At 40.0% G+C, this 25,899-nt stretch overlaps 2 protein-coding genes across 7 annotated transcripts in view; one reads left to right on the top strand and one right to left on the bottom strand.

Moving 5' to 3' along the window:
* Positions 1 to 1,075: 1,075 nt before the first annotated feature.
* On the bottom strand, positions 1,076 to 6,561 carry ccdc97 (coiled-coil domain containing 97). Its single transcript, XM_054606829.1, has 8 exons — positions 6,400 to 6,561; positions 4,643 to 5,159; positions 4,349 to 4,525; positions 3,571 to 3,730; positions 3,086 to 3,174; positions 2,771 to 2,963; positions 2,554 to 2,677; positions 1,076 to 1,888 (listed from the first exon to the last, which is right to left on the bottom strand). Exons 2-8 carry the CDS (start codon positions 4,793 to 4,795, stop codon positions 1,747 to 1,749), a joined length of 1,038 nt encoding a protein of 345 aa, XP_054462804.1. The 5' UTR covers positions 4,796 to 5,159; positions 6,400 to 6,561; the 3' UTR covers positions 1,076 to 1,746.
* The window catches only part of LOC129097927 (myocardin-related transcription factor A-like), a 37,315-nt gene continuing 17,352 nt past the window's right edge, over positions 5,937 to 25,899 (top strand). For 3 of the 6 annotated variants that reach the window (XM_054606826.1, XM_054606825.1, XM_054606823.1), the window contains exons 1-4: positions 6,821 to 6,884; positions 7,103 to 7,164; positions 9,066 to 9,235; positions 21,330 to 21,395. In XM_054606826.1, the coding sequence (XP_054462801.1) occupies positions 9,103 to 9,235; positions 21,330 to 21,395 (199 nt within the window). In that variant the 5' untranslated portion in view covers positions 6,821 to 6,884; positions 7,103 to 7,164; positions 9,066 to 9,102. Of the gene's footprint in view, positions 5,967 to 6,820; positions 6,885 to 7,102; positions 7,165 to 9,065; positions 9,236 to 21,060; positions 21,108 to 21,329; positions 21,396 to 25,899 lie in introns of those variants that run through there. The other 3 variants (XM_054606828.1, XM_054606827.1, XM_054606824.1) reach the window with 2 other exon arrangements.

The following is a 25,899-nucleotide window of genomic DNA, read 5'->3' as shown; positions in this document are numbered from 1 at the left end:
AAATGGACTCAATAAACAGCTATACTTATAACACCATTTGATTAATTCACAGTTTGACTGAAGTGTTCTTAATGAGAAGTAAGGGGGTAAATGTATTTTTGGTAGAACATATTAGCTGCCGAGAAATGGGTTCAGTTTAAGATATGATTTGTTAATGAATGTAAAGAAATATCTGCTGATGACCTCATTCATAGATCTTTATAAACAAAGACCAGGTGAGTATTAAATGTATGAAATTCATACGGGTCCCTCAAAACAGCCCAAATATCAGCTGGTAACATAGTTTGATCCTAAAGTGTATATAAAAGTACTTAATAGGTGGATGAAATATGTGGCAATAGTGATATTTTACCTGCCTGGGTTTTCATCCCCAACTAAAAACATCCCAGAATAATACTGACATAATATGCCGCATGTGGCTTCATTAACACATTTTCTCAAAACATGCATCTGTAAACATGACAGTGGCAGTTGTGTTTGTGAAATGAATTTCATGTTATATCCATAAGATTTCAGTATTTACGGGTGTACAATTTACAAGTTGCTTTTCATTATTTGGTCCCTGAGATGAGCCGTGTCAGACTTACTTGGGGTTTGACATCATAATACTTCCCTGTGAAATGAGACAGGAAATAGGTATACTTCATTTGTGAGGTGATGCTGCTTGTTATATTTAGTTTAATCTCAAGACGTGTGTCAGCATGTGCTCTGTGTTAATAATTTGACTGACCAAATCAAAGAAAGCTGTGAAAAAAAAGTGTGAGACCTTTTATCTGCACCAGCTACCCCTGCGTCACACATCAAACCTGAAATCTTGAATAAAACGGAAGACCAGCAATCCCACTGACAAAGTCAACACAGCAGTAAATGGTCATAATACTTAATGATGGTTAGCAGTTAATTATTTACATCACTAGCCTGATCACTATCTCTCAACTATGTTAGAAGTCCAGGTCGGCCATGCAAAATCTGGCTAGACAAGGTTTTTTTCTTCCTTTATTTAAAAATGAAAGCAAAATGAGTCCCTCTCAGAGTTCAGGGCAAAATTGCCACTAGATAACTATGGACCCAGATGTAAACTTGAACTCTTAAATTCTCAAAACTTGACCTCAATCATTGTGACAGAAATGATTGTATTGTGTACCAGCCATAGAATAAATGTAAATATAAGATAATCCTTTATTAGTCCCGCAGCGGGTACATTTATATGTACCAACATGACCAAAGGAGTACACATCAGAAGTATAGTTTGCGAAATAGAAATATTTATGAAGTCATGTGTGTGTTGTGGAACTTGACTTATCAGAGACCTGACTACATTTGTGTGTTTGTGCTAGTCTCAGCTTTTGGAAATGCAAATCTCACACATTGACCTAAAAACTAAAGATAAAAGAGATGCAACTGCATTTTTTTATGATAATGTACATCAGCCAAAACTTTATCTCCTCTTGTGTGGTTATTATGTTCTTGTTCTTTGTTTTAATGTTGCTTTGCTTTTCATTTTATTTGTGCATGACGTAAACAAGGTGAATAGATGTGGTCACTAAAAGACACAAATTTAGAGCCCTTGAGTTAAAAGGGCTCCATATTTACATTTGCAAAAGACTCCAAAACAATATTTATTACCAGCTATGTTTGCATTCGTTCAATGTGCAAAAAATGAAAAAATAGAATACATTTCCTTATTTTGTACATTTGTATTTACAGATCAATCAAAGCACTGAGTTGTTACTTCAACTACAGCCACTATTCTGTCATATTTTCTCCTTCATCATTTTCCATCTCCTCTTCCTCTTCGTCATCTTCGTCATCTTCATCAAAGTATTTTTCCTCCGCATCTCTGCTGACTATGTCCAAGTTGTCGTAGTCTGGGTTCTCGTCCACTTCACTGTAATGGACACACGCACACAAACACTTACGATATGTTCTTTTAAAGCAACGCAAAATGTTTGGTGACATCTAGCTTTTTCTGTTGAGAACTTTAACATTATGAATTCACTATTAGTTAGCAATTATGATGTCCATTTATTACCATGTATATTAGGACAAATTTAACATTTGAATTTATCAGAATATTTTTTTTAATTCTTGCAGGCTTGAGTGATCGTTACACCAGCATCTGCAGTGTGTTTACATTTTAAGATTGGCACTTAAAATAGAAAAATACTCACTGTTTAAGTAAAAATTTGATCTCAATGTTATCAGCAACTTAATTGGTACAAATGTCAAGTTTTTCTGTGCCACTGTTATCTACAAAAGAGGCGGCTACATGTCGGCACTACAAGCAACCGTTTGAGACATTTAAAGTTGTATTTAAAAGCTCTTGAAACGTGTAAATTCAACAAAACCTGTTTATTGTCACAACATGAACATAAATCCTGCTCATTCAGAAGTTATTTACATAGGATTATAAATATCTCTATGTTTCATTAGAGAAAATCTATTATTTTTTTCTATTCAGTGGATATTTATATCCGTAGTGACACACTGTTCAATGTCTGTGTAACACAAATGCAGCTGTTTGAATGCCCATTAAGTGGTGGTGTGGCTGACCTGTAGTTGAAATCCTTGTCTTTGCCATCTAGGAAGCGCTGGTGCATCTGACTGATGAACTCCTCCCTGAGCAGAGCCTTTTCCTCTGAGCTGGGCTCCCATTGCTTCTGCTGGACAGAATAACCTAAAGCAGAAATACAGAGAGATACGCATGATGACCGACAGAACGGCAAGAGCGCAGAAACTGCATTTATTGTACAACCTCAGCCTCTCTCACCGTCGTCCTCATCCTCATCCTCCTCCTCCCGTGCTCCATCCTCTCTCTCCTGCTCCTCCTGCAGGCGACTCTGGATGAGACGCTCCTGGTAGGAGTTGAGGAGGAGGTGGGCGAGCCCTCCTGAGCCTCCCGCCGGTGCCCCTGGTCCCCCATGTGCATCGTCCTGCATAGCCTCCTGGGAGCGCTCCAGCACCTAAAACATTTGTCATTCAGAAGTTACTTTAAAAAAACACACACAAACTGAATTCAGAGAAAACTCAACTGCAAATTATGTAATTAAACTATGACAGCTCTGGCACTGCATCACACTCTCACCTCCTCATCAGTCAGGTACTGGCCAATATATTGTTCATACAACAGCGGCTCCCTGATCCTCATCTGTTCCTCACTGAAATACTCACCTTCTAGAAAAGGAGGGCAGAGGAACAGAGTGATGACATCATCAGGTACACGGTACAAACAAGACTACCAGGGATTGTTGGATGGCAGCAGATATTTCAGCAGCCTTACCAAGTAAAACCAAAACTATCCGTATGATACTACTAGTGGCTAGTGGAAAGATTATTACATTATAATATAGCGTACAGCACATATTAGTGTAAACTGTAAGGAAATACTTTGACATCACTCGTGTTAATTGGCTGCACCATTTAAGAATGATTTACAGTCATTTTAACGAAGCTACGGTAAAATGAGTGACCTGTCTTATTGAGAGAGTCCGGACAATTCTTGTACGCCAGAAGTCTTAACAGTTATGAATCAATATTTTCTTTGTTTCAGTTGACAAAAAGTACCCCTACCCCTTTGCAGGGCCCTGAGGGCGGCGTAGCGCTGGTTTCGAACCCTCGTCCTGTTGGTGAAAGCTGCAGCTCTCCTCTGTATCACATCGCTGTAGTGAAGGACCCGTGGATCTGAGCTGACGTGGGCAAAAGCTGACAGGTTCTGGGGCTTGAGGCATACCTAGAAATAGTGGAGTTAGGTTAGCACATAAAAAAATATGTTGAGTATTGTAGTGGCCATTTGTCCCAAAAAAATCTAAAACAAACTTAAATCAAAGGGCCACTGACGCACCATGGGTTTGTAGTTTATGCAGGCAAAAGTATGCAGTGTCCATACAGGATTCCGTGTTTCTCATGATTTTTTGGGGCAAAACTAAACAAACAAGCAAACCAAAGCCAAAGGAAATCCTGTCGCTGCCTCTCCTGCTCTCGTAAAAAACAATAAGCCTAAGTGCATGGTGTTCCTGTACCTGCCTTCTCCTATATACAACTGCAGGAGCCCACAGTGTTGTCCAATTCATAAACAAACGAACAAAGCAAAAACTAATTAAACTTAACAACAAAAAAATAAGAAAAATCTAACTAAATATATCAAAAATCTAACCTAAACAAACAAACATCTAGAATAATTAAACAATACAACTTATGGATAAAATATCTAAATACGAACATCAAATAAATGGCTCCTACAAGTACGCTTAATATAAAATAAATACTTTGATCAGCTGCTGCCCACATCATGCACACTAGTGTGTTTGGGTCAATACACACACATGCACGTTGAGCTGTGTGCACGTACATGGTACCTCTCCAGGAACACCAGCGGTCTGCTCCTGTACTGATGCAGCAGCTCCTCTCTGCGCTCCGTTAGGGTCAGCTCAGCATCTCCTTTCTGCTGGCTCTTCACGGGGCTTCCGCTCATGGCTATGGCGTCCACCATGGCGTTCACACAGATGGACTCAGCCTGGCTCACGTACTGTGTGACAGCAGACACACACAATCAGCAAAGCAGGAAAGGTGACGTTAGTGGTCACATATTTTACATTGTACCCATGACAGAGGAAGTTAATGGTGCTGATGCCGGTGGTCTCACCGGTGTGTCTTGTAGTGGCTGCTGGACCTCCGTGGGGCGTTTGAAGTCCCATATCTGGGGCAGTGTCTCTGGTTCTTCTGGTGAATCACTCCTGTCTTCAGTCTCACGCAAACTCGGTTGTGTTTTAACCGGAGGATCAATTTCCCCCCACATGATGAACCAGCTTACTAACGTGTTTCCAGTGGCTCTGAAGCGAAAGCCAAATCAACTAGCTAGCGTTAAACTGGCTAGTGTTTATGTCCGTTTGTCAGATTATACTGATTTAAATTTACTGTAACATGAACGTTACTGACACCGAAAATGTATGGTAATGTTTCCCCTCGATGTAGTGTGACCATACCCACGAGAAAAAAGTGATAAATTACAGGTTTATTACACACATTCGTTTCACTGTTTTTGCCGCCATGTTGTTCCGTCTTAATTATTGGTCCCCTGTTCTTCGACCGAAAGAATGGTTCCTCCCCGGTTGCCGACCCGCCTGTGCTGTTGATTTGTGTCGCCCCCCCTCGTGGTAGCTCTTTGACAATAGAAAGAAGTAGAATATTATTTATATAAATAAAAAAATAAACACATACATGTTTGATTCCAAAAATGCGAGATCAGACGTTAAACAGAAGGTAGAAGAGGGTATCAATGTTTTATGATTTCTTCTTAAATTTTAACTACTATATAGTATTACTAACTTTTCCTAAGTATTTATTTTATTTTGGTTCGTTTTTTAAATCCTATGGTCTACTAGTGCTGATGCCTATTAAGCAACCAAACGATGCTATATATATTGTTTTTTGTAACAGACAAAACGTCGTTAAGGTGCATCCTCTTTTATCAGGACAGGTGAGTGCAATGGAAACTTTTCACTGTCGAGTCAAAAGGAGCGGAGGTGCCACTCCCACAGAAATAAAATGGATCAACCCTGTATGTCTGTGTGACCACTTCATTTTCACAATGAAATAAGTGTTACGGACTGACAAACATAGACTCTATGATATATGAGAAGTAGACAACTGTTCGGTCGGTCCCGTGTCAACGGGGAAAAAAGTATTTCATGATGCTGCGTGACAATACCGGAGGTTTCAAAACAAATGCAAGCATTATCTTAAAAGTTTTCATTTCCTGTTGTGGTAGACAATAAGAGCTGTATTTTGAAAGTTTTAACAGGAAATTCAAATGTTCTCATTCTGGTTGACTTCACAATGTGTATCGCCCAAAAGTTGTCAGAGTCCCCGGACCAGCCCAAAACTCTGCCAGTGTTTGGGTTTTGGTTGTATCCGTTTAAGATAGACTTTAACATGGGGAACCATACAGGAACAAAGATGGACCCAAGGTACGTATTTACAACATAACCGACTGCATTTAATGCTGCTTAACGCAAGAGCACTGTTGCATGCTCGCTTTGTTTTTGGGACTACAGACTGTGAAATCCTTGTTTACAGCTGCTCCTGTGCCTCATTTTTACATTAGTTATTTTGCTCTGGGAGTCTGTTTTTAAAAAGCAAATCTCAGTGTGCTCACCAGAGAGTGAGCTAATCTATCAATGTCTTTCTTGCTTTACTTTCTACCTTCTGTTTAACGTCTGATCTTTTAAAACATACACAAACGCAGAATAAGACCAAAAAAAATAGTGAGTATAGTGTTGGTAATATGAACAACTCAACTATACAGCTACTACAAAGTACAATTATGCAGGGAGAACTTTTATTATGAATTGTTTTTATTGACTTGTTATTTTAGGGGTCAAGTTAGAGTGTCCAGCTCACCTGAGCTTCCTGTTTCTGTGAGTGAGAGAGGAAACTCCTTTTTCCTCCTGGGACAGAGGAAGTGGCAGATTCTACTTCATCTATCACCTTCTGCCTGGCACTTTCGGCCTTGAGGGACCGACTCCTCTCTTTCTCAGCCTGGAGCTTGGTGGCAATCTTAAATTCGGTTGAGGTCTGTTCCTCAAGTCCTTCCTTCAGGTCCTCAAAGTGCTCCTCCATCGTGTGACGGAGGGACTTCCTGCTCTGCCCTCAGTCTAATGATTAGCTCCTTCCAGCATGAGACTTAATCTCCGTCTCTCTCTCTCTCTCTCTCTCTCTCTCTCTCTCTCTCTCTTCTGAATCAGATCAGTGAGCGTCAGCTTCTCAGCCTTCTTCTTCTTCTGAAGCTACTCAAATACTCCACCTGTTTACAAAGATACTTTTTTTTGTCTTCTGTCCACAACAACATTCGCCTCATTGCATCCTGCTGCTCTGCTACTTCGAAGGTGATTTTTCAGCACTTCTACCGAGCCTCGTTTTATTTCTTCTGCTTCCTGCTCGCTCTTCTCAGGGTCCAGTGTTGATGGATTCTATCTCGAAGTCACGTTACGGTCTCAATATTTTACGCTAAACCTTTGAATATACTACTTTATATAAAATGTGTATATTAAACAGGTGTTTTTATGTCATCTGACCCATTTAATTCCTCTCACTTTTGTTTTAGAGTAAGTGGATCCAGTGGGATGGAAACTTTGGGGTGCTGGTTTGACAGGAAATAAAAACCAGGTATGTACATCAGCAGCTTTCTGCCAGTCAATATCTTCATATCTCCTTTGTTAATCTGACAAATGTGACTGTTCCAACACTAATTCAAAATTTCCAATAGCCTAAGATAGATTTCCACTTTACTCAACTCTGAATAATGTACATATCCAGTAAACATGTAAGGTTTTTGCTTTCTGGTTTGTGAGTATCTGCTTTGCTACTGACAAAGCTATATAGAAGCAAGTCAAGCTTTTGTCTTTGAGTGGACGTAACAGTTTGAAGAGCCTGCACTCAAAACGTTGTTTACATTCCAATACAAACACGCCGGGATATTCTGGAGCTACGTTAAGCCAATGAAATGAGTCACAGTGCTGCTTTTGGGTAGGTCAAAAATAATAGCAACATTGGTTAAATGATACCGTCTCTTAAAGTTTTATTTTCATCCGGACCATTAGCTACATTAAGGGACAATATTTCCTTGAGGTAATGAGCTGAGACGAGCTCTCTCAGGTCAAATCCTAACCTTTACTGCAGGTCAGAAAATTGGAAAAGAAACTGTAACATGAGCCTGACTCTATGCAGCCCTGGTATTTATGAGCATTGCTCTAATTTGAGTGAAAAATGTGTTTTGTACCTAGAGTTTGGGTGTCAGAGTTGTGTGTGATGTAACAGACTCATTCTCGGTTCATCTCAAGTTCAAGTCGTCATTTCAACCGACAGAATACAGGTTTGTCAGCTAAAAAGTGGAAGCCTTCCCTTTTTGAAATGAGAACAGAAGAAAAAAAAAACATTTTTCCCATAAATGAGTTTGAGCCAAAGGTGTTGTAAGTTCTTGCTTCCACTTGAGTGATGGCTACAGCTTATAATAATAAGCAAGAACTCGCATTGCTATTTTATGTTATCATAAACGGCATGTTGGAATTTTTTAAAAGAGATATAGCCATGATCTGTTAACGTGTTCTGTTTTAGTTCAGTTTAGCATTGTTTTGGCAGCTTTCAGCAGTCAAACCTTGTTCGGGACCGTGTGTACAATCAACTGAACAAATGTTAGGTGTGTCTGAACTCTTCCACAAGCAGCGTAAAGAGTACAACATCAAATGGCGAACACAGAACATTGCATTAGCCTGTAATTGATAGTGTTTATTATTAGTATTATGTTAATGTGGTAAAATTATTGTGCTATGAATGTGACTTTTGATGTTCTAATAAAGAGCCCATTCATTTTACACATAGCATTTTATATGGCAAAAGATGGACCAGTCTTTATATCTATGCAGTGACAAACTAACACACTGTTAGTAAGTCATAGTCACAGTTGGATGTAGGCAGACATTAACTCATATACTGAGACAAATTATATAGAATATTGGATATCTTGGAAAGGGATTAGATATTTAATCAGGTTGTCATATTTAATACTGTTTACACTTCAGTAGATTAGAGCTGTACACAGTGTCGTCCAATACAAACTGTTTCCTATTTAGAAGAGGAGAAGTGTGTATTAGGTCATCAGGGTTTACCTTTCCTCCCTGAGGAGCCAGAGGCTGATTTATTTCATGTGTTGCCACGGAGCGAGTTTATGGTGAGTTTCCATAACAACAGAGTGGCCGTCCCATTGTCATCGCTGGGTGTCCGTTACCTTCTGTTATGTCTTCACTGTTAACTACGGGCTCGTATAACTAGATATGAGTCATTTAGACAGAGAGAGTTAGAGGGAGAGATAGAAGGTGGTGGATGAGACTTTTGTGTTCATCAGGAGAGTATGTAGTGAAGGATGGAGTGGATACAGTCAGAGAGAATATGCATCAAGAGAGGCTTTATGCTATTCACAGTATGTATGGGTGTTTGTGGCACATGTAGCTCTAAAACTCAGGTTTTTGCACCATTCCAAATGTGCGTTTCTGTCTCTCTCCAATTCCTAGGTCCGTCTACGAGCATCACTCGGAATCCTCGGTAACCATGGAGACCGAGTTTGGAGAGAGACTAAATTCAGGTGCCTTCATCCCCAGCCCTCAGAGTGAAGCTCTGGCCAATGAGCTTCAAGAGTTGTCCCTGCCGCCTGCCCCCAGTCTACTGAGAGAGAGGAAGGATGGTAAGTGGCTTTTCTTTACACTCCAGATGAAACTGCTTCTACTTATGCAGAGACTTGTTTGGTAAAAGTGTCTAACTAGTGGCTTTAAGGGGCACACGCATTGTGAAATTACTAAGACGGACAAGCAGGAAACCTGTGGTCCCGTTGGATTTCATTTGAATATAATTTGGGGCTATTTTCTTTGTAATCAACCGTTTAAAGTAAATGCTCCCAGAGGACGAGAGAGGGTGTGTTTTGTGTGCCTTGGTTTTTCCAGCATCTGTAGAGCTGCTAGCTGCTGCTAGAGTTTACATTTCAGACGTACTAGGTCTCCCTTCCCATTACCTCATTATAAACAGCAAGAGCTGTACTCCAAGTACACACACTCTCAGGGGTGAGCTTGCTTACGCACACAGACTCTCAGACTGGAGAAAAATGACGTATTCACATACCGTAATTTCAGTGAAGTGCACTTCTTTAAAATGACCGCTAAACAACAAAGTTGACTTGAGCCAAACACAGACATGTGTGTTTACATTAAATACACCACGTATTCTTAAAGGAATGACCCAAAGGACAATACTCTGTTTAAGCTGTTTAGGCTGCAGACAACATCCTTGATTTTAAAACTGGTTTCAGATGTAAGGACTCATTTTTCTACTCTGGATTGCAGCTGCAACATTCAGGAAAGTTTATCACAGGCTGCCGCTGCAGGGTGTGCATTCAGTCACATGACAGCTGCTCTTTTTTTTTTACAGTTGAATTGTCGACCTCTCTAGCTGGAGGCATTGAGCTGGTGTCTTGTTTTAAGTGCTTGGATTTGATGATGAAGTTATTGCAAAGAATATTGTCATTTTATGTGCAGCTGAGATAAGGATAGAATGTGAGTGCTATCAAAAAAGATTGACAATATTTATATATATATTTGAATGTATACAAGAAGCATTTAATATTGATCAATTTATTATGGCAAACTGTTTCATTATTTGAAGTTCTGACGTGTGTATTTGTATAGAAATATCTTTCTGTTTGCATAACATCAATGAGCTCATAAAATTGAGATCATTTAGACTACTTTCATTCTGTCATGAACCATTTTTGGTCTGGTTTTACTTATTTATAGCACTATTTTCTTCAGCTTTTTCCATTCAGTGGAAGTTCTTATGCATGAGCGTTTGACCAATTAAAGTAAACTCTGGAGCAGAAATAAATATTAAATATACGCAGAGAAATCTGGATAAATCACAATAAAAAGACAAAGGTCACGGTGCCTTAAGTTTAAAACCTTTTCCACTGAATGGATGAAGAAAAAAATCTTATCTTACTCTCTTTCACTCTTAATTTTCCTCAGAAGGACACAGCACAAGGATGTTATGTTTTCTTTTGTGTTTCAGAGGTGCAATCTGAATATATCTGCTACATTGAGTAAACAGCTGACACAGTAATCTGAAACATGTGGGCAAAGGACTAAACCAGCCCTCTATTTTAAATATGTGCATGTCTCCACCTTCTGGCCAATACAAGTGATACAACCAGCATTGCTCTTTGGAAGACAAACTAATGTGAACCCAAGGTTCATGAACTGAATACCATCTGGACCCAAGTTTCGTTTTAGTCCCCTTCAAATGCTGTGAATCCGCCCTGAATAACCCTCGTGTATGTGGCAGTGTGTGTCTGTGTGTGTGTGTGTGTGTTTAAGGTGTTTGCAACCCTAGCCCCACTGTGAACGGATGAAGAGGTTCTGGATTTAGCGATGAAGCCAGCTGGTCCTGCTATTTAAACCAGTTGGAGGGAGTACAGAGGTTAAGAGCAAAGAGAGATGTAATATCAGAGGAGGGTTGGTTGAAGTGAAGAAACAGTATTGGGTTAATGGGGAAACTGTGGTGGCAGGAGTACTCCGGAGGAACAAAATATAATATAAGGTCAAAGAAAGAAATCATACATGAGTTTGAGGAGGCTCGGTGCACATGCAGCAACTTAAAGGAGCAGTGTGTAGGATTTTAGGGGGATTTAGTTGCATAAATGGAATATAATATTCATAACTACGTTCCCATTAGTGTATTATGACCTGAAACGAAGGAATCGTTAGCTTCGAAGGAGCTGATTATATCAACATAAGGAGGAGGTGTTCTTCACAGTATCCACCATGTTGCACTGCCATGTTTCTACAGCAGCCCAGAATGGACAAACCAAACGCTGGCTCTAAAGCCTTTTCACAATTTGTTTTGTCACCTGAAGGCCACCGCACTTCAGCAACACGTGTGGAAAGGGAGCTGTGAGCAGAGAGGTTTCAGTTGTATGCAATCTGCAACCTCACCACTAGATGTCACTAAATCCTGTTAAAACACTACTCTATAAACTTTGGGGTTTTGGACCCAAAGTGCAATTTTAAGGTCCCAGAACACAATACATTATGCTTGAATCATATTTACAGACATTTAATGAATCTTTAAAACCGCCAAATACAGTAATTCAATCTCAATTTATTTGCCTCAGAGGGCTTTACAATCTGTAGAGTACCCCCACATGGTAACAGGAAACCTTAGGGAGAGCAACAGAGGAGGAATCTCTCTCCCAGGATGAACAGAAGGGCAAATTATGTCAGTGTGTACAGAATGAACAACATAATAGAGTTGCAACACACTCAATGCAGTACAGACCTTTTATTTTTAATTTAGCTTGCAAGAAAAAGTGAGATGGACCTCACTCCTTCTGCCTTTGGCTTTCACGCAGACTTCAGTTTGACTGACTTGTGGATCAATAGTTAATAACTACATTTTCATTTTGAGGTGGGAAGAAAGAGAGACTCTTTTAAAGTGGATATTGGGGAAATAGAGTGGGTTGGAAAATGGGTATCATTGAGTCAGCAGCTAAGTAAATAAACTATATATGGATGCTGTATAAAAACTCAACATAGTGAATAAATAATATGGGGATATACAAGATAATAAATAACTTTTTTAGAAGGACAGAAAATAGAGTCTGTATGTGGAGAGCATCAATCTGATAATTGTAAAGTGCATTACAGTAACATGCAAAGCAACACGAGGGGGAGTAGGAGTTAATTTGACACTTGTTTACAGCTTTGTCTTGTTTTAGTAAGGGCGCAGGTGATGAAACCCAAGATGAGGCTAATATGTGGCAATAAATATCTGTGGAAAATATGAAAATAACCTCTATAGCCATAGTTGAGTCATAAAAGCTTTAAATATACCAGGACTATTTTGAATGCTTTATCCCTTTTTAAAAAGTTATAGGAGTAGTTTATAATCCATGATGCAGCTTTTTATAACCCAAGTTTCTATGAAAACCTTTAAAAGAAATCCTTAATGAATCTTCAAAACTGCCTCTCAACAAAAAACAAATATTAGATCCATGGGCTATAATATAACAAATAATCTGTATCCAGCTACCATTAAGAATTAGCTTAATGTCTTGAAGCTAGTATAACTGTTCCTCCGTGTTCTCAGAGCGTGTTCTTTCATTTCCTATATTACTGAGCTGGGGGCAGTTGGGGTTCCCTCCGAAGCAATGAGTCAGGTTTTATAATGAACACACACACTGACACATTTGCTTACAGCAGCTACTTTTGGCAATGACCGTTGACCTCTAGTCTCATCGTTTCCTCTCAGTGATATAGCAAGGAATCCATTTAATAGATCCATGCACTACCTCTCCAGAGATGACAGAGAGACACTGATGAACACATAGCCAGTATTTATGTGGGTTATAGAGGTCAAGCCCAGGGGTCAAGCAGAAAACACTTGAATTTAAACTTTTTTAATAGGATCTGGTTTGCACAGGGTTCATTGACCAAAAGGATTCTGGTCATGGTTGTTTCTTTACATTTAAGGCTGTGTAGACATCTTAAATAGAATTTTGTATTATGTTGGGTCAGCCAGTCCACCACGTTGGTCCGGACTAAAATACATTGTTCCTCTAGAGCCACCACGAGGTTCACATTTGCAGTTTAGAGTTGGATGAATAGATGTGAACATTTAATTTGTTGACTGACTCAAAATTCAAATTGTAATAGTTTAATTTGAATGCCTCAGTGACATGAAGCATTACATTTTAGGGCACGTACGTTCATACCATTCTTGTGAACAGGATGTGTCCGGCTTGCCTTGAAATAATTCTTCAAAAATTTGTCACCAACTGATTAGATTTTGGGGGTTACATTTACGGCCATCCCTGTAGAATTAATATGCTAATTATGACAATGCCACACAAATACCTAATGGGGTGACATTTTGGACAGACATGGATGTAGAGTGCAACTTGACTGGTTTGCAGAGTAATTTAACCGCTAAGCAGGTTTGTACAGAAACAAGTAGAAACAGAAAGTATTGCATAATTTTTGGACCAGTTACTAGTAAAAGGCCAAAATTTGCGTACCGAAGTTTGCATAAACTCTGTATGTGTTGATAATCCCTTCTACTCACTATCACAATTGTTCTGGTATTCTTGCCCATTTACCAAGAAGGCCTGCATACTGTATGTGAAAGTAAGTTATTGCTTTCTGCATAGTGAGTGCTGTTATTGTTTGTCTTCATGTTCAGCATCCAGGAAGTGCCTGTCTCTTTTATTTTCATGCCGTATCTTTAGCTGATCTCTCCCTCCCCCCTCCACAGGTTGACTTCTGCAATAAGGCAGCATAGACTGTAGATAGTAGGTGGATGTTGTCACTGTGACATCACCCATTGGTATGTGTACTACAGTGTTGAAGCCTCGGGTTTTGACTTTTTTTTTTTTTTTTTTTTTATTAACAACCAGAAGTGACATGAGAGGTTGGAGCTAAGCACAACCAAACGCTGGATAAGACAGTTTTAGGCAACTCAAATGGTTACAATTAACTCTCATGGACCGAAAACATACTGTGAAAGGGTTAAAGTTCTACGATGAAAAGTCAGACCAGCCTGCCAATCAAAAGGTAGCCACGTCCTAAAGCATACCCTTTATGGTATATTTTACTCTAAATAAGACCATATTTTACTAAATAAATATGCGGTATTGAAGAAGACTTGAAAAAAAAGTGACTGAGACCATAAACCCACAAAAATGTTTACAATGTCTACTGAGGTGTTACATCAGTGAGAAGTAGAGTCATTTTCTCATAGACTTCCATGCATTCCGACTTCTTTTTGCAGAGAGAATTCAACCTCAGCACCCCTACCTCTCCAAACAGCTACTTTGAGAATAACATCTTCCCCCCCACTGACAGAGCAGGATGGAGCTCATGTGTGTGTGGGAGAGAGCGACTGACGTTTACAGTCCACTTGGAGCCTTCAGCATTTTGTTGGCTTTTATCTCGGCATTTATGACTGATATGAGCACCCTCTTTATGGGGACTGAGTCAGATACAAACAAATGTGCAAAATGCCCTTACTGTTACATAAATGATACAGATATATTAGTCAGAGTGGAACACATTGTCACACACACACGCATGTAGATCCAGTCTTTGCTGAGAACAAACACACATCTACACACATGCACACAAAAACACACAGCAAAGCGGGATAATCCCTGCCCGTGTATTGGTTGGGGCCTTATCTCAAGTAATGGCGGCTCAGAGCCCTGATTCGTTTTCCCTTTCTTGTCAGACTGAGGAGTTCTTAGCCTGGGGACTCTACTTCTTGCATCTAAACAACCTCTGATACCAAAATGCAACCGCAGAGGCATCCTCCTGCATATTTATCCCGTGCACCCATACACACAGACGGTCCTTTATGCCTGCAATCATTCCTTTGTTTTTTGAGGCACTGCCGCCTCTACCTAATTTGTTTCATCAACATAATGTGAACATGACAGGCACCTTCGGTTCATTGTAATGCTAACCGACAGATGAGAAGGGAGGGCTTCATTTTTTCCACCTTGAACGGGGCCCCCTTTCACCTTTTTAATGTCATGTCACATTATCTGACAGAGCCTTAATAATGGTGATGAATGAAACTGTCAGTGGATGAGAACAGGTGTTTTATTCTGACAAGCAGGCAGGGAGAGGGGAAGCTGCAAAGGAGAGATAAAGGCATGCAGGCAGGTTACACACTTTATTGACCAGCTGAAAGAGAACAGATCAGCTGGTAGTCTGACTATGGATGCAGATATACATTTAGTCAGTAACTGGCTTCAAAGAAAAGGCTTTCTCAGTAAACGTTTTTCAACAAGGGATAAGACCTTTTATATTGAACTGAATTTCTTTATAATTCATAATATATAATAAAATATGATCTGTTTTACAGAGTACTTTACATTCCTGGGGGCCGTGTTTGCTCATTTGACTGTTTGTACTCACTCTTTCTGATTTGCTGACTCTCATCAACAGGCACAATGTCTTTTTAAAAAGCTATGGACGAGAGAAAGTTATAGGTTATTGGGAGGGAGTTTTTAATTTTCCATTTTAGAAAATGAAGATATTGATTATATGTTTCTTCCTTTTGTTATAGAGTATGAATATCTGGGACAAATTTAAGCTGCTACTGACTTTGGCTACTTAGCCTGTTGGCCTATGTTATGTTACATTTTACTCACAATGTTAAGAGCATAACTGCTATGTAAGAGTGGGATTTAAAGCGGTTGCTGTACTTCCACCATCTGTAATGCTCCTTATTTTTTGGTTCTTCTAAGTTTAGACAACCTGTTGTGTCACTGTTGATTGTTGCCGTGGTAATCAGCATTTTTAGATGGCCTGGCGATCTTTGGCGCTGTACTTGAAAAGTTGCTGAGTTTGAGCTTTTAGTCCTTCAAACATGGTTGGAAGGAAACGGTAAAACACAAAAGTCAGGCAGGTGGGCAGACAAAAGATCGAGTAGATCGCAGACAGAAAAAACACATGCAGAGTGGAAGCAGGTGTTGTTTGTGTGTGTGTGTGTGTAATGATTTTAGGCCTGAACGCACGATGCCAGAGAAGTGCTCACACAGGTGCATAACGACACCACACTGAGCTCAGATGAACAAGTGCTAAGTGAGAGGAATTTAGCGAGGAGGAAAGGGACTCCGCTCAAAACGTGTGTGTGTGTGTGTGTGTGTGTGTGTGTGTGTGTGTGTGTGTGTGTGTGTGTGTGTGTGTGTGTGTGTGTGTGTGTGTGTGTGTGTGTGTGTGTGTGTGTGTGTGTGTGTGTGTGTGTGTGTGTGTGTGTGTGTGTGTGTGTGCGCCTGTCTCTGTCCGTCAGCTGCTGAATGACTGAGTACAGCAGCAGCTGGGACAGACTGCTTGATCACTGATTCACTGACATTTGACACACACACACACACACACACATCTTACTCAGTCCTGTAGCTGCAGCAAACACAGCAGAGGCTCTTCTCAAGCTGTGCAGCAGCTCCGATACCTTAGCTTTGTATTTATTAATGCTTTTTTATTTTTATTTAAACACCACAATACATTTTAGGAGGACTTTGTTGTAGAGGACACACATTTTGATGAGGAGGAGAAATCCCTTTTGATAATCTGTGATTTCCGAAACTTTGCACAATCCTTTTTTTCATAACATGTTACTTTGCTTTCAAGAATCTTCCTTCATAGCAGCTTCACAATCGCCAAGAGGATTACCTTGTTCTGTTTTGCGGATGTACAGACTTGTTACAGCTGCATAAATCCAACTCCTGGATTCAGCTGTAGCCCACTTCCTGCTTCTTGTTTTTCTTTTTGCGCCCAAGTGTCATTCAGAGTAATCTCCCAATTTGATCACCATGCTGGAACACCTGCCTTGTGTCCGCATCGACCCTGCACCGCTCAGGCCTCCGCCAATCAGTAGGGACCTGGATGAGAGAGCCCTACGGTTTGAGTTAGAGCGCCAGGCGTGTCAGAGTCTCAGACAAGGTGGGAGACCTGTTGTGTGTCGTGCTTTGTAAAGACAAACTTCCAACCGAGTGTGTTTTGAAAATGTACGTAGCTTGTTGTGTGAATGCTTTTGCGGCAGTTCAGTGTGGTAATTCGCCAAAATATCCAATCGAGCGATATTTGCAGGTTACTGTCAATTTAAAAAAAAAAACCCAGCACATTACAGAAGTGTACAGGCCTTCCTCTGAGTGTCATCCAGGTTTATTTTCTGGGCTCAGGTGTTAAGTGGCCGGGTTACAGTTGGGGCTCAGCCAGCCTGGGCACAGCACACTCTGCCTGGAGCACATGAACTCAGCAACCTGTTGACTGTAGCGGCATGGGCCTCGGACCTATGTAGCTGGACTGAGGGCAGTTTGGACCGATTTAGGAAAGGACAAACTCTTCTAAAGTGTAATGACATGGATTGAGCCAACCCCTAAAAATATGATTTAAGGGTATTATATATATTCTTTAACTGACATTATAATGAAAAAGGTGCATGTTCACTCTGGCAAGGCATATTTTTAATCAGAGACATGTGGCAGCATTACAATTAGTGGGAATGATGAGATAAATTGACAAAAGTTAAGATGAGACTTTCTGTTATTACAATCACGCTCCTCTGAACTCTCTCTCTCTCTGTGTGTGTGTGTGTGTGTGTGTGTGTGTGTGTGTGTGTGTGTGTGTGTGTGTGTGTGTGTGTGTGTGTGTGTGTGTGTGTGTGTGTGTGTGTGTGTGTGTGTGTGTGTGTGTGTGTGTGTGTGTGTGTGTGTGTGTGTGTGTGTGTGTGCAATTTACAGTGCAGTCCTTCTAATTCAGCTGGCCGTCCGCAGAGATTGGGTTCCAAGCGGTTACAACAAAGACACAAATAGAAAACTGAGTGCGAGAGAGAGAGAGAGGAGGACCACAGGTTAGAGATAAAAACAGAGTGAACGAAGTACAGGAAGTGCTGTTTGGTAGTATGAAGAAGAGTTGACAGAAACACAATAATTTCAGAACAGAAACGGGCAGATGAGGAAGTACATTTCACTTGTACAGCACTCAATAATGCTGTTAATAGGGGGCAAATTAAACTAACAGACAACAAATCCACATGGGTCAGAAGAGATTTAACAAACTCTGGTCGGTAGAAATGTGCTTAAAATCCATATGAAGTACTGTTTTGAAAGATGACACTGATCCTTGTAGTAGTCTGCAATCTTCTCATAATTAGAAAGTGGTTATACTAAATAAGTTCAATTTTTTGGTTTCGGGAAAAGCAGCTGCAGTTTGACCAAAGATCATTTGGAGGATCCCTGTTTCAACTTGCTTTGAAATCTCACAAATGACAAATGAGCGTTGGTATTCAGGTATTATTATTAAATGTAAATGTAATATTTAATTCAGAGTTGACATTGGCCCTGATGTGTGATAATAAGAATTGATCTTGTCTGCATTAAACTGTTGTTGACTGAGAGTACACTCACTGTTATGTGGTGGCATTTGAGCAATGAGCACACTTTCCCAGAATAGATTCTGTATCAGCACATTGCATCACTTGCCTGTCACCTCCTGGCACAAATCATCTGCCTCGAAAACAAGTCTTTTGTGTGTCTGCGTGTGTGTGTTTGTCCGTGCGTAGGCTCGTTTCATGATAGTGTGTGTGTGTGTATATACACACTATGCTGCCGGTAAGCTGAGGTATTAAGATGTGTGTTTATTTCTGCACATTTAATATGCAGATCTGTGTATGCTCGCACGTGTTTTGTACGCGTGTTATTAGTGTTTATCTTGTTAGTCTGGCCTTGTTTGCCTACAGGAACCAGTTAAATCTTCTCCACTGCCAAGGTGAGAAACTGCACCATCCTGCATCAGCCACGTGCTCGTCACAGAAATCAAATAAAGATTAACGTTTTTATTCTCTATCTCAGGCTACTGCAGAACACACAGATTCTACCTGCAATAAGCCACAGTAACAGAGCCTACGTCCCTTTTTACCAAAGGAACCGAACATAGAATGAAGCCTTTGGAGCTTACAGCTATGTGAACTTGAGATAACTGAAATAGAGGAATAAGAGGGGCAGATGCATGAAAAAGATAAGCACTCTCGTTGCAGTTGTTTGAGCATCTGAGATTTAAGGGGAATTCATGAGGCCAACAGAAAAGAAGAAAGTCATGTTTTAAGGTATGAGGGTTAATGTCTGTTTGTGTAGAGATGGAAAGAGGAATGGAGTAAATTTAAGGTGCAAGAGAAAGACTGACGAACACAGAATTATAACACGACTCTTCAGTTCCCCTCAGTGCTACAGAGCTTTAAATCATTTTTCAGGTAATTGTTTTGGTTTTCCGGCTCTAAACATTACTGTTTTGGTTCACTCCAACAGCTTCTTATGTTTTTGGCCGCAACATGCAGCTGTTGTCTTCAAAAAAGCCCCTTATCAGCGGAAAAACCCATTGTACGCTTCACCTCCAGCACCAAACAGTAATTAAAAGCAGCAACTGAACACCATACACAGAGCTGCATTTAGCAGCCTTAAAGCCAGACTTTTCCCTCAGGAGTTGGTAGGGACCAAAACAGAGCTAAAAGGGGGAGTGAATGTTGGACAGAAACAAGACTCCAAATTAAAATGAATGGTGCTCACACGTGGCCAAAAAGGAGTTTAGAACAGCACATTATATCACAGTGAAGCACTGCTTACAAATATTTTATTTATTAATGGTACTATGTATATGTTTTATACGTTGTCTTATAAAAGTGGAGTTCATATGTCCTCTTAGTTGCACTTGAATAAAGTTCTTGTGCCAACTCATAAAATAATTACAGCAGTTTGCAGAGTTACTTGCTAAATGTACTGAGGCACATTTCTGGCCTGCGATCTTCCTTTTTAGATGCGTTTCCTGTACAAATCATATGAAATATTTGTTTGCTGGTTTTATGAACTTAACCTGACTGCTGATCAAGTGGCCCCATGTGGGGGTCTCAGCCCGTGTTGTATGAAACGCTGTGCTGATGAAAGTTGAGCCACAGTTTGAATGTCATTGGGGTGATTGGCTTCAGTCCAGAAGTGTCGGCAGTATATTTTGGACTTTATGGATTTGTCCTTTCACATCAGCTCTGATCAGACAGAATGACGCAGCAACAAGGGTTTTGTGTTCACACCATGTGAGACTTACTGTAAAAACAGAATGTTCCTGACAAAAGAGGAGAGACTTTAACACATAGGTGTACATGTTTAGGAAATTAAGATCTGGTATGCAACTGAATTATATTAACAACAAGCAGTTTACACTGTAGGCAAGGCCATTACTTCTAAGTACTATCTTATTACTGGTAGTTGCCTCAACATATAAGCCACTTTGCAACACCTAAGCCACAGCTCTGCACTGCAAAGGTGTGAGCTAATACTATAGCAGCAGATGGTCAGGGTGTGGGCTAGAAGAGGCCTCTACCACAAAATGTTTCCATAATACTTTTTTTTTATACACTTTAATGCTGATTTAATTACCCAGATATGCAGCAGCTGCTGATCTGCAGAAGATCATTTCCTGATCATTTTCATTCGGGAAGTTCGCTCCTCAAACTTTTTGCTGATTTTATATTTTTCGCCTGAGAACGTGCAAGGTTGGCTCAGAACGTGGTGAGTCAGAACGAGTTTGATAGCTTCTCTTAGCGTGTGAACGTGGAGCCCATGACCCCAAAATGCAAATGCCAGATTGCTAGAGGAGTTTTAATGGTAGTTCTGTATCGGTATCTGAGCCTCCATACACCTGAATCACACATGTATGGGAAATATTTGAAAATTATAAACATCTGAATGATGAAGTTTACATAAAACTTGTGCATGCAGATCTCTTTCCTTTATCGATCTTGGTCACACAGTCCTCTGGTGATGAGATGTGACACATGCAGCAGTAACGTGTGTGTGTGCTGCTATTTAATGAAGTACTTGAGACAGGAAACTGTTGGTGCGTCTGCGCTGCGGTTTCTTAGTGTGTTTGTGTGTTTCCCTTTCCCCTGTAGTGTATCACATAACCTTTGGTTGTCTTACAACCATAGAGAACTAATTCTGCTCATCAGCAGCTAACAGGGTAGATAGAACCTCTTCAGAGAGCTTTAGATGTCACAATTATTACTAACATTCATGGACAGAAAGCCTTCTTTAATGTTTTTTTACACTTGCACCGAGGTTGTGAGTAATGTTGCTACCTTTGTGGCTTTCTGTGGCTGGGAACTGAGCTAGAAATGATGTATGGTGTGTTTGACCCTGGTCTCTACTTATTCTGAAGTGACTTTTGTTTCTTTTTCTTCAGTTCTCCAGCTGAAGTTACAGCAGAGAAGGTCCAGAGAAGAGCTGGTCAACCAGGGGATCATGGCGCGTAAGTAAAGTAGAACAAAGTGTTTTAGAGAAAAAATGTTGTTCCATGTGCTGGAAAAGTCATTGTTTCAGAATATTGTTTGATCACAGTGCTGGCCTGTTATGATTATTTAACACATTGCTGATGCAACCTTTTAAAATCACTTTTCTGGTTAGTTAGTTAGTTAGTTAGTTAGTTAGTTAGTTAGTTAGTTAGTTAGTTACTAAGTGAACCCCAACCATTCATTTATGAGTCATGTAAAATGTTCTTTATCAGTGTGATAATGAAGTGATAATGGACAGAAGATAGAACTAACGATATAAGTTGTCAGTAAACATTACCATAACTGTGACTGGAATATGTAGTTTATGGTTAAAGTGGTTTACTAATTGTTTTACCTAATTTATTGAATCATGCAGCCCCAGGGTTAAACACTGTGTGGAAAGAATATTATTGAATTATTCAGCACATTTGTTTCAAATTATATAATAAAGCTTTCATAGCTATTAGTTCGATTAACCATTTTGTCAATAATAAGTCACTAATAGGTAAAAATCGAATGCCTGTAATTTCCCACTGTTAATGCAGACATGTAGCTTTTTTTTATTCAACCAACAGTCTAATCCTCAAGTCTAGCCAACTTATAATAACAAAGCAAACCATCAGCAAACATCAAATCCTCAAATAAAAAATTGCAATTATTGCAAACGTTACAAATACATTTTCTGTTGATAAAGGAAATTGATTAAAATGATATAGAATTTAACTTAATTGTCCAGAATGGACATCAAAACAAAAGCAATAGAGGAATATGTAACATAAAACAAGTAGTATATAGAACAAATGTGGCAACAAAATGGAAAATAACACTCCACCACTTTGGGTACACAAGTTGTACTCAAAACACTTAAAACAAAGCGTACGACTTTGAAAACATAACACAATATACTGCATGGCTCAGTTTTTTAAGTTCAACTAACCATTTCCACTTCCACCCTTATTATTTAGATACACCTAGTCAGGTAGGCTTATTATTAGGAGCTTTTCTCAGTATAATGAAATACAATTCTCCAAAATTACAATAAGTCAAATCAGTATAAACAGCTTCAACAAAACCGAAAATGTACTCTTACTGAAGGTTGAATGTATTACCTGGCTGTTGTATTAAACTGCATTTGTTTCTATTATAACTTTCAATTGAGTGTCTATCCGTTTCATAAAGTTGATTTTGTTTTTCATCCGCTCACTGCCTGTGAGAATCTGCTGAGCGGCTTTAACATAAACCTCATTATTTGCCACACGGCAGTTCTCTGAAGTGATTTGTATTGTGGTCAGGACGGTGCCATCGTCTCCCAACAGACAACAGTTTCAGTCTTCAAAGAAAGGTGAATCAAGGTCATACATCAAGCGTCATCAAGAACATCCGTTTACCGCTCTCTTATCTGATTGAGAGATTTCCCCGTACACCAACAAACTCTAAATGTTTGGGTGCTTTTGCCTGTTAGTGCTGATTATATGCTTTTGGCTCTTCTTTCACATCCATTCAATATAATATGCTTCTGCAGTGTTAAGAAAACTGTCATTATCATCAAAAACCACAAGAAGAACATCCTGTTCTGATGTTAATAATTATTAGGAACATACATTTCGTTATGAGAGGATAACCTAAGTGGCCTGCCTAATATAATCTCATTTAGTTTAAAGCATACTAGTGCATCATATTTACAAAAATATAAAAAATATTCATCTTCCGACTGTGACAGTTGTGACAGTCTCATCGTAAACTCACACGTTTTCACAAAGGAAGTGTGTTGCGCTCTGTTAGTATTTCCTATTTTTGTGCATCCACCTTGCTGCTGCAAGAATATATTCTGTTCTGCTTCATGAAAACACTACTTCCCTTTGACTATATAGAGCCGACAATACAATAAGCAGTTCTTATCTTTGTGGACAGACAGCCTTAATAATGAGCAGGACTCAGACCTAATCTGGTAAAGCGCTACTTTAAAATGAAAAGATGCCGGTAGAAATTTGCCATTGTTAACAATGAAATTTGCCATTGTTAACAATGAGGGGACAAACTGTTGAGTTTCTTAATTGTCTGTGAGTATTAAGCATAAACTGTACATGCGGGTCTAAGAGAGAGAGAAAGGGACAGACAGTCTAGCTGTGATCAGGCCAAGTGTGACAGGAGGAGACAGCTCTTGTCTGTCTTCACTTGTGTTTCTCTGTAGAAACCGACTGGGACGCAGATCAAAATGTTTAGTTCACATGGTCTCATCCAATTAGCCTCTCTACGCTCCTTAACCAAGGGCTTGTTGCTTGATTAGGTGCTTGTTTTGTCTCCTTCAATGGTTAGGGAAATTAAATTATGTCCCAACAAGCCCTGCTGCTATCATTTGTGAACTGAGCAGAGATTCTTATATGGAGACAGGAGGATAATGTTGTGGTGTTGTCGTTGACCACAGGTTGGTATGCCGCCTGACTACGTTTAGAAATGGTTAAAGTTCAGGTACGGTTGTTAATGTGGTTAATGTCAGAGTGAGGACACAGCAGAACCATTAGCCACTGACATTTAGGCTACCTTCTCGTGTCACATGACCTTCATCATCATTGTCCCCATAGTCTCTCATGGAAACAGAAGGCAGTTGGAAGACAGACAATACTTACAGTAACACGGCAGTGATCACAACTGGAACACAACATCTGTACTGCTTTCACATCTGCATTGTTTGTTTGTATTATTTCCTGTATCCACTTTGCTAGGCATACTATATTTTTATAATTACTTCAGATTTTGATGTTGGCACAGGTTGCCATAGTTACCCGTCTCCAACTGGCATCGAGGAAGTGTCGTGATAATAGAGTTCAGTGCGTCAAAATAGATAAATACTATTGTTAATACACAAGTATGTTGATGTTGAACGATAGTACACTTATTGAGTATGTAGTGCATAGGTTCAATTTTGGACGCAGTCTTGCTGCATTCACACTTCAACAAGCACAACAGACTGAGTCATTTTCAATGAAAGCCAATCTATAATATGTTGTCTCCCTTTTTTTGGAATAAAGAGACTATGGGATTTTTTCGTCAACATCGAGTTTTGATATAGTCAAAAAAAGTAATTATGAGCTCATCTTAGTCATGGAAAAAAAAGTACTTTGATGAACGTATTTATTCATAGTTTTTGGTAATGACGTCAATACTTTCTCTTGCATTGGGTCGATGGTCTGATAAATATCCACTTGACCTTTTCAAACAATGGAGGTGGTTGCGTCTGTCTCTGCCTTCATCCGCTTTCCACCCTCTCTGATCTTGTATGTCTCTTTATCACTCACTGTCTTTCTATTCTGCCTTCTACCATACATTAAAGAATAATCTTTCTAATGCCTGCTTTTGTATAGACAACTTATTTTGTCTTCTATTAGCTCCGGTGTGTGATAGGGTGCAATCATTTGACTCGGTGCTATATTAAGGCCCACAGTATGAAACCCTGCCTAGCATGTTCATTTTACACTTCTAAGATGTGTAAAAAAATGTTTCTCGGCTAAACATAATGCTCTGGTAAAGCCCTTTTCCAAATATCTGTTAGCAAGAGCAATAAAAAAGCAGAATATTGGATTTGCACTTACTGGTGGAGATGGAGCAAAGTTCCATTGTCTTAGATGACTATATCTGTGGTCTGTATATGTACTGACCGCAACAAACTTGACATGTTTGCTTAAGACAGCAGTGAAATTTAAGTAGGTTTGTGGCTATTAGGGCTATTTTATGAGGTTGAAAATTACGACACACTGTTTAAGTAATATACAGAGGGGAGTTTCTTGAGCAACAAGCCAGTCGGTTAACACATTAGAAAAAGCAAAGCCCTGGTTGGCAGCGGACTGAACATCCAAACACAGCCACCGCCAGAGGACGTGATGCTGCTCCATATTCTCAAAGTTTAAAGACCTGGTTAGCTTTTGCAGGGTGGCAAGAAGCCATGATGCAGCCACTCATGCTCATAATGGGGTCTTTTGCCCTTCGGTCTGTTGTTCCATTTTTCTTCCAGCTGCCTCTCTTCATTTATCTCCTCTCCCCTGTCTTCCCCATATTCGGTTTTCTGATGCTCCATCCTCTTCCTATCTATTTTGATCGCTTTCATTCCTCCCAAGACCTCATTTTGTGCTCATCCATCCGTCGTTCTCTACCATCCCACAACTCGTTTCCCGTGTAACGGACTGACAGGCAGGCTCGATCCTCCCTTGTGGATGGGTGAGAGGTCTAAGAGGGTCGATGTCCCCAGGGTGTGGGAGAGTGAGTGTGTACCAGCAGTGTGACAATGCTCAGCGACGTGAACTCAGGCTTGAGCAGGTACCAGCAGTCTCGCCCAGGGTCGCTAATTTAGTCACACTGCTTGTGTGTGTGTGTGTGTGTGTGTGTGTGTGTGTGTGTGTGTGTGTGTGTGTGTGTGTGTGTGTGTGTGTGTGTGTGTGTGTGTGTGTGTGTGTGTGTGTGTGTGTGTGTGTGTGTGTGTGTGTGTGT

This window comes from Anoplopoma fimbria, chromosome 11, assembly GCF_027596085.1.
Source record: "Anoplopoma fimbria isolate UVic2021 breed Golden Eagle Sablefish chromosome 11, Afim_UVic_2022, whole genome shotgun sequence".
NCBI lineage: Eukaryota > Metazoa > Chordata > Actinopteri > Perciformes > Anoplopomatidae > Anoplopoma > Anoplopoma fimbria.
Note: the sequence above shows the minus strand (reverse complement) of the source record. Positions and strands in the feature narration are given on the sequence as shown.

Excerpts from the sequence above, each read along its gene's own strand:
- ccdc97 (XM_054606829.1), bottom strand. The coding sequence starts at position 4,795 with ATGTGGGGGGAAATTGATCCTCCGGTTAAAACACAACCGAGTTTGCGT. Across the intron at positions 2,964-3,085 it reads AGTACCTGACTGATGAGGAG|GTGCTGGAGCGCTCCCAGGA; the intron begins GTGAGAGTGTGA and ends CAAATGTTTTAG. Across the intron at positions 2,678-2,770 it reads GGATGAGGATGAGGACGACG|GTTATTCTGTCCAGCAGAAG; the intron begins GTGAGAGAGGCT and ends TTTCTGCTTTAG.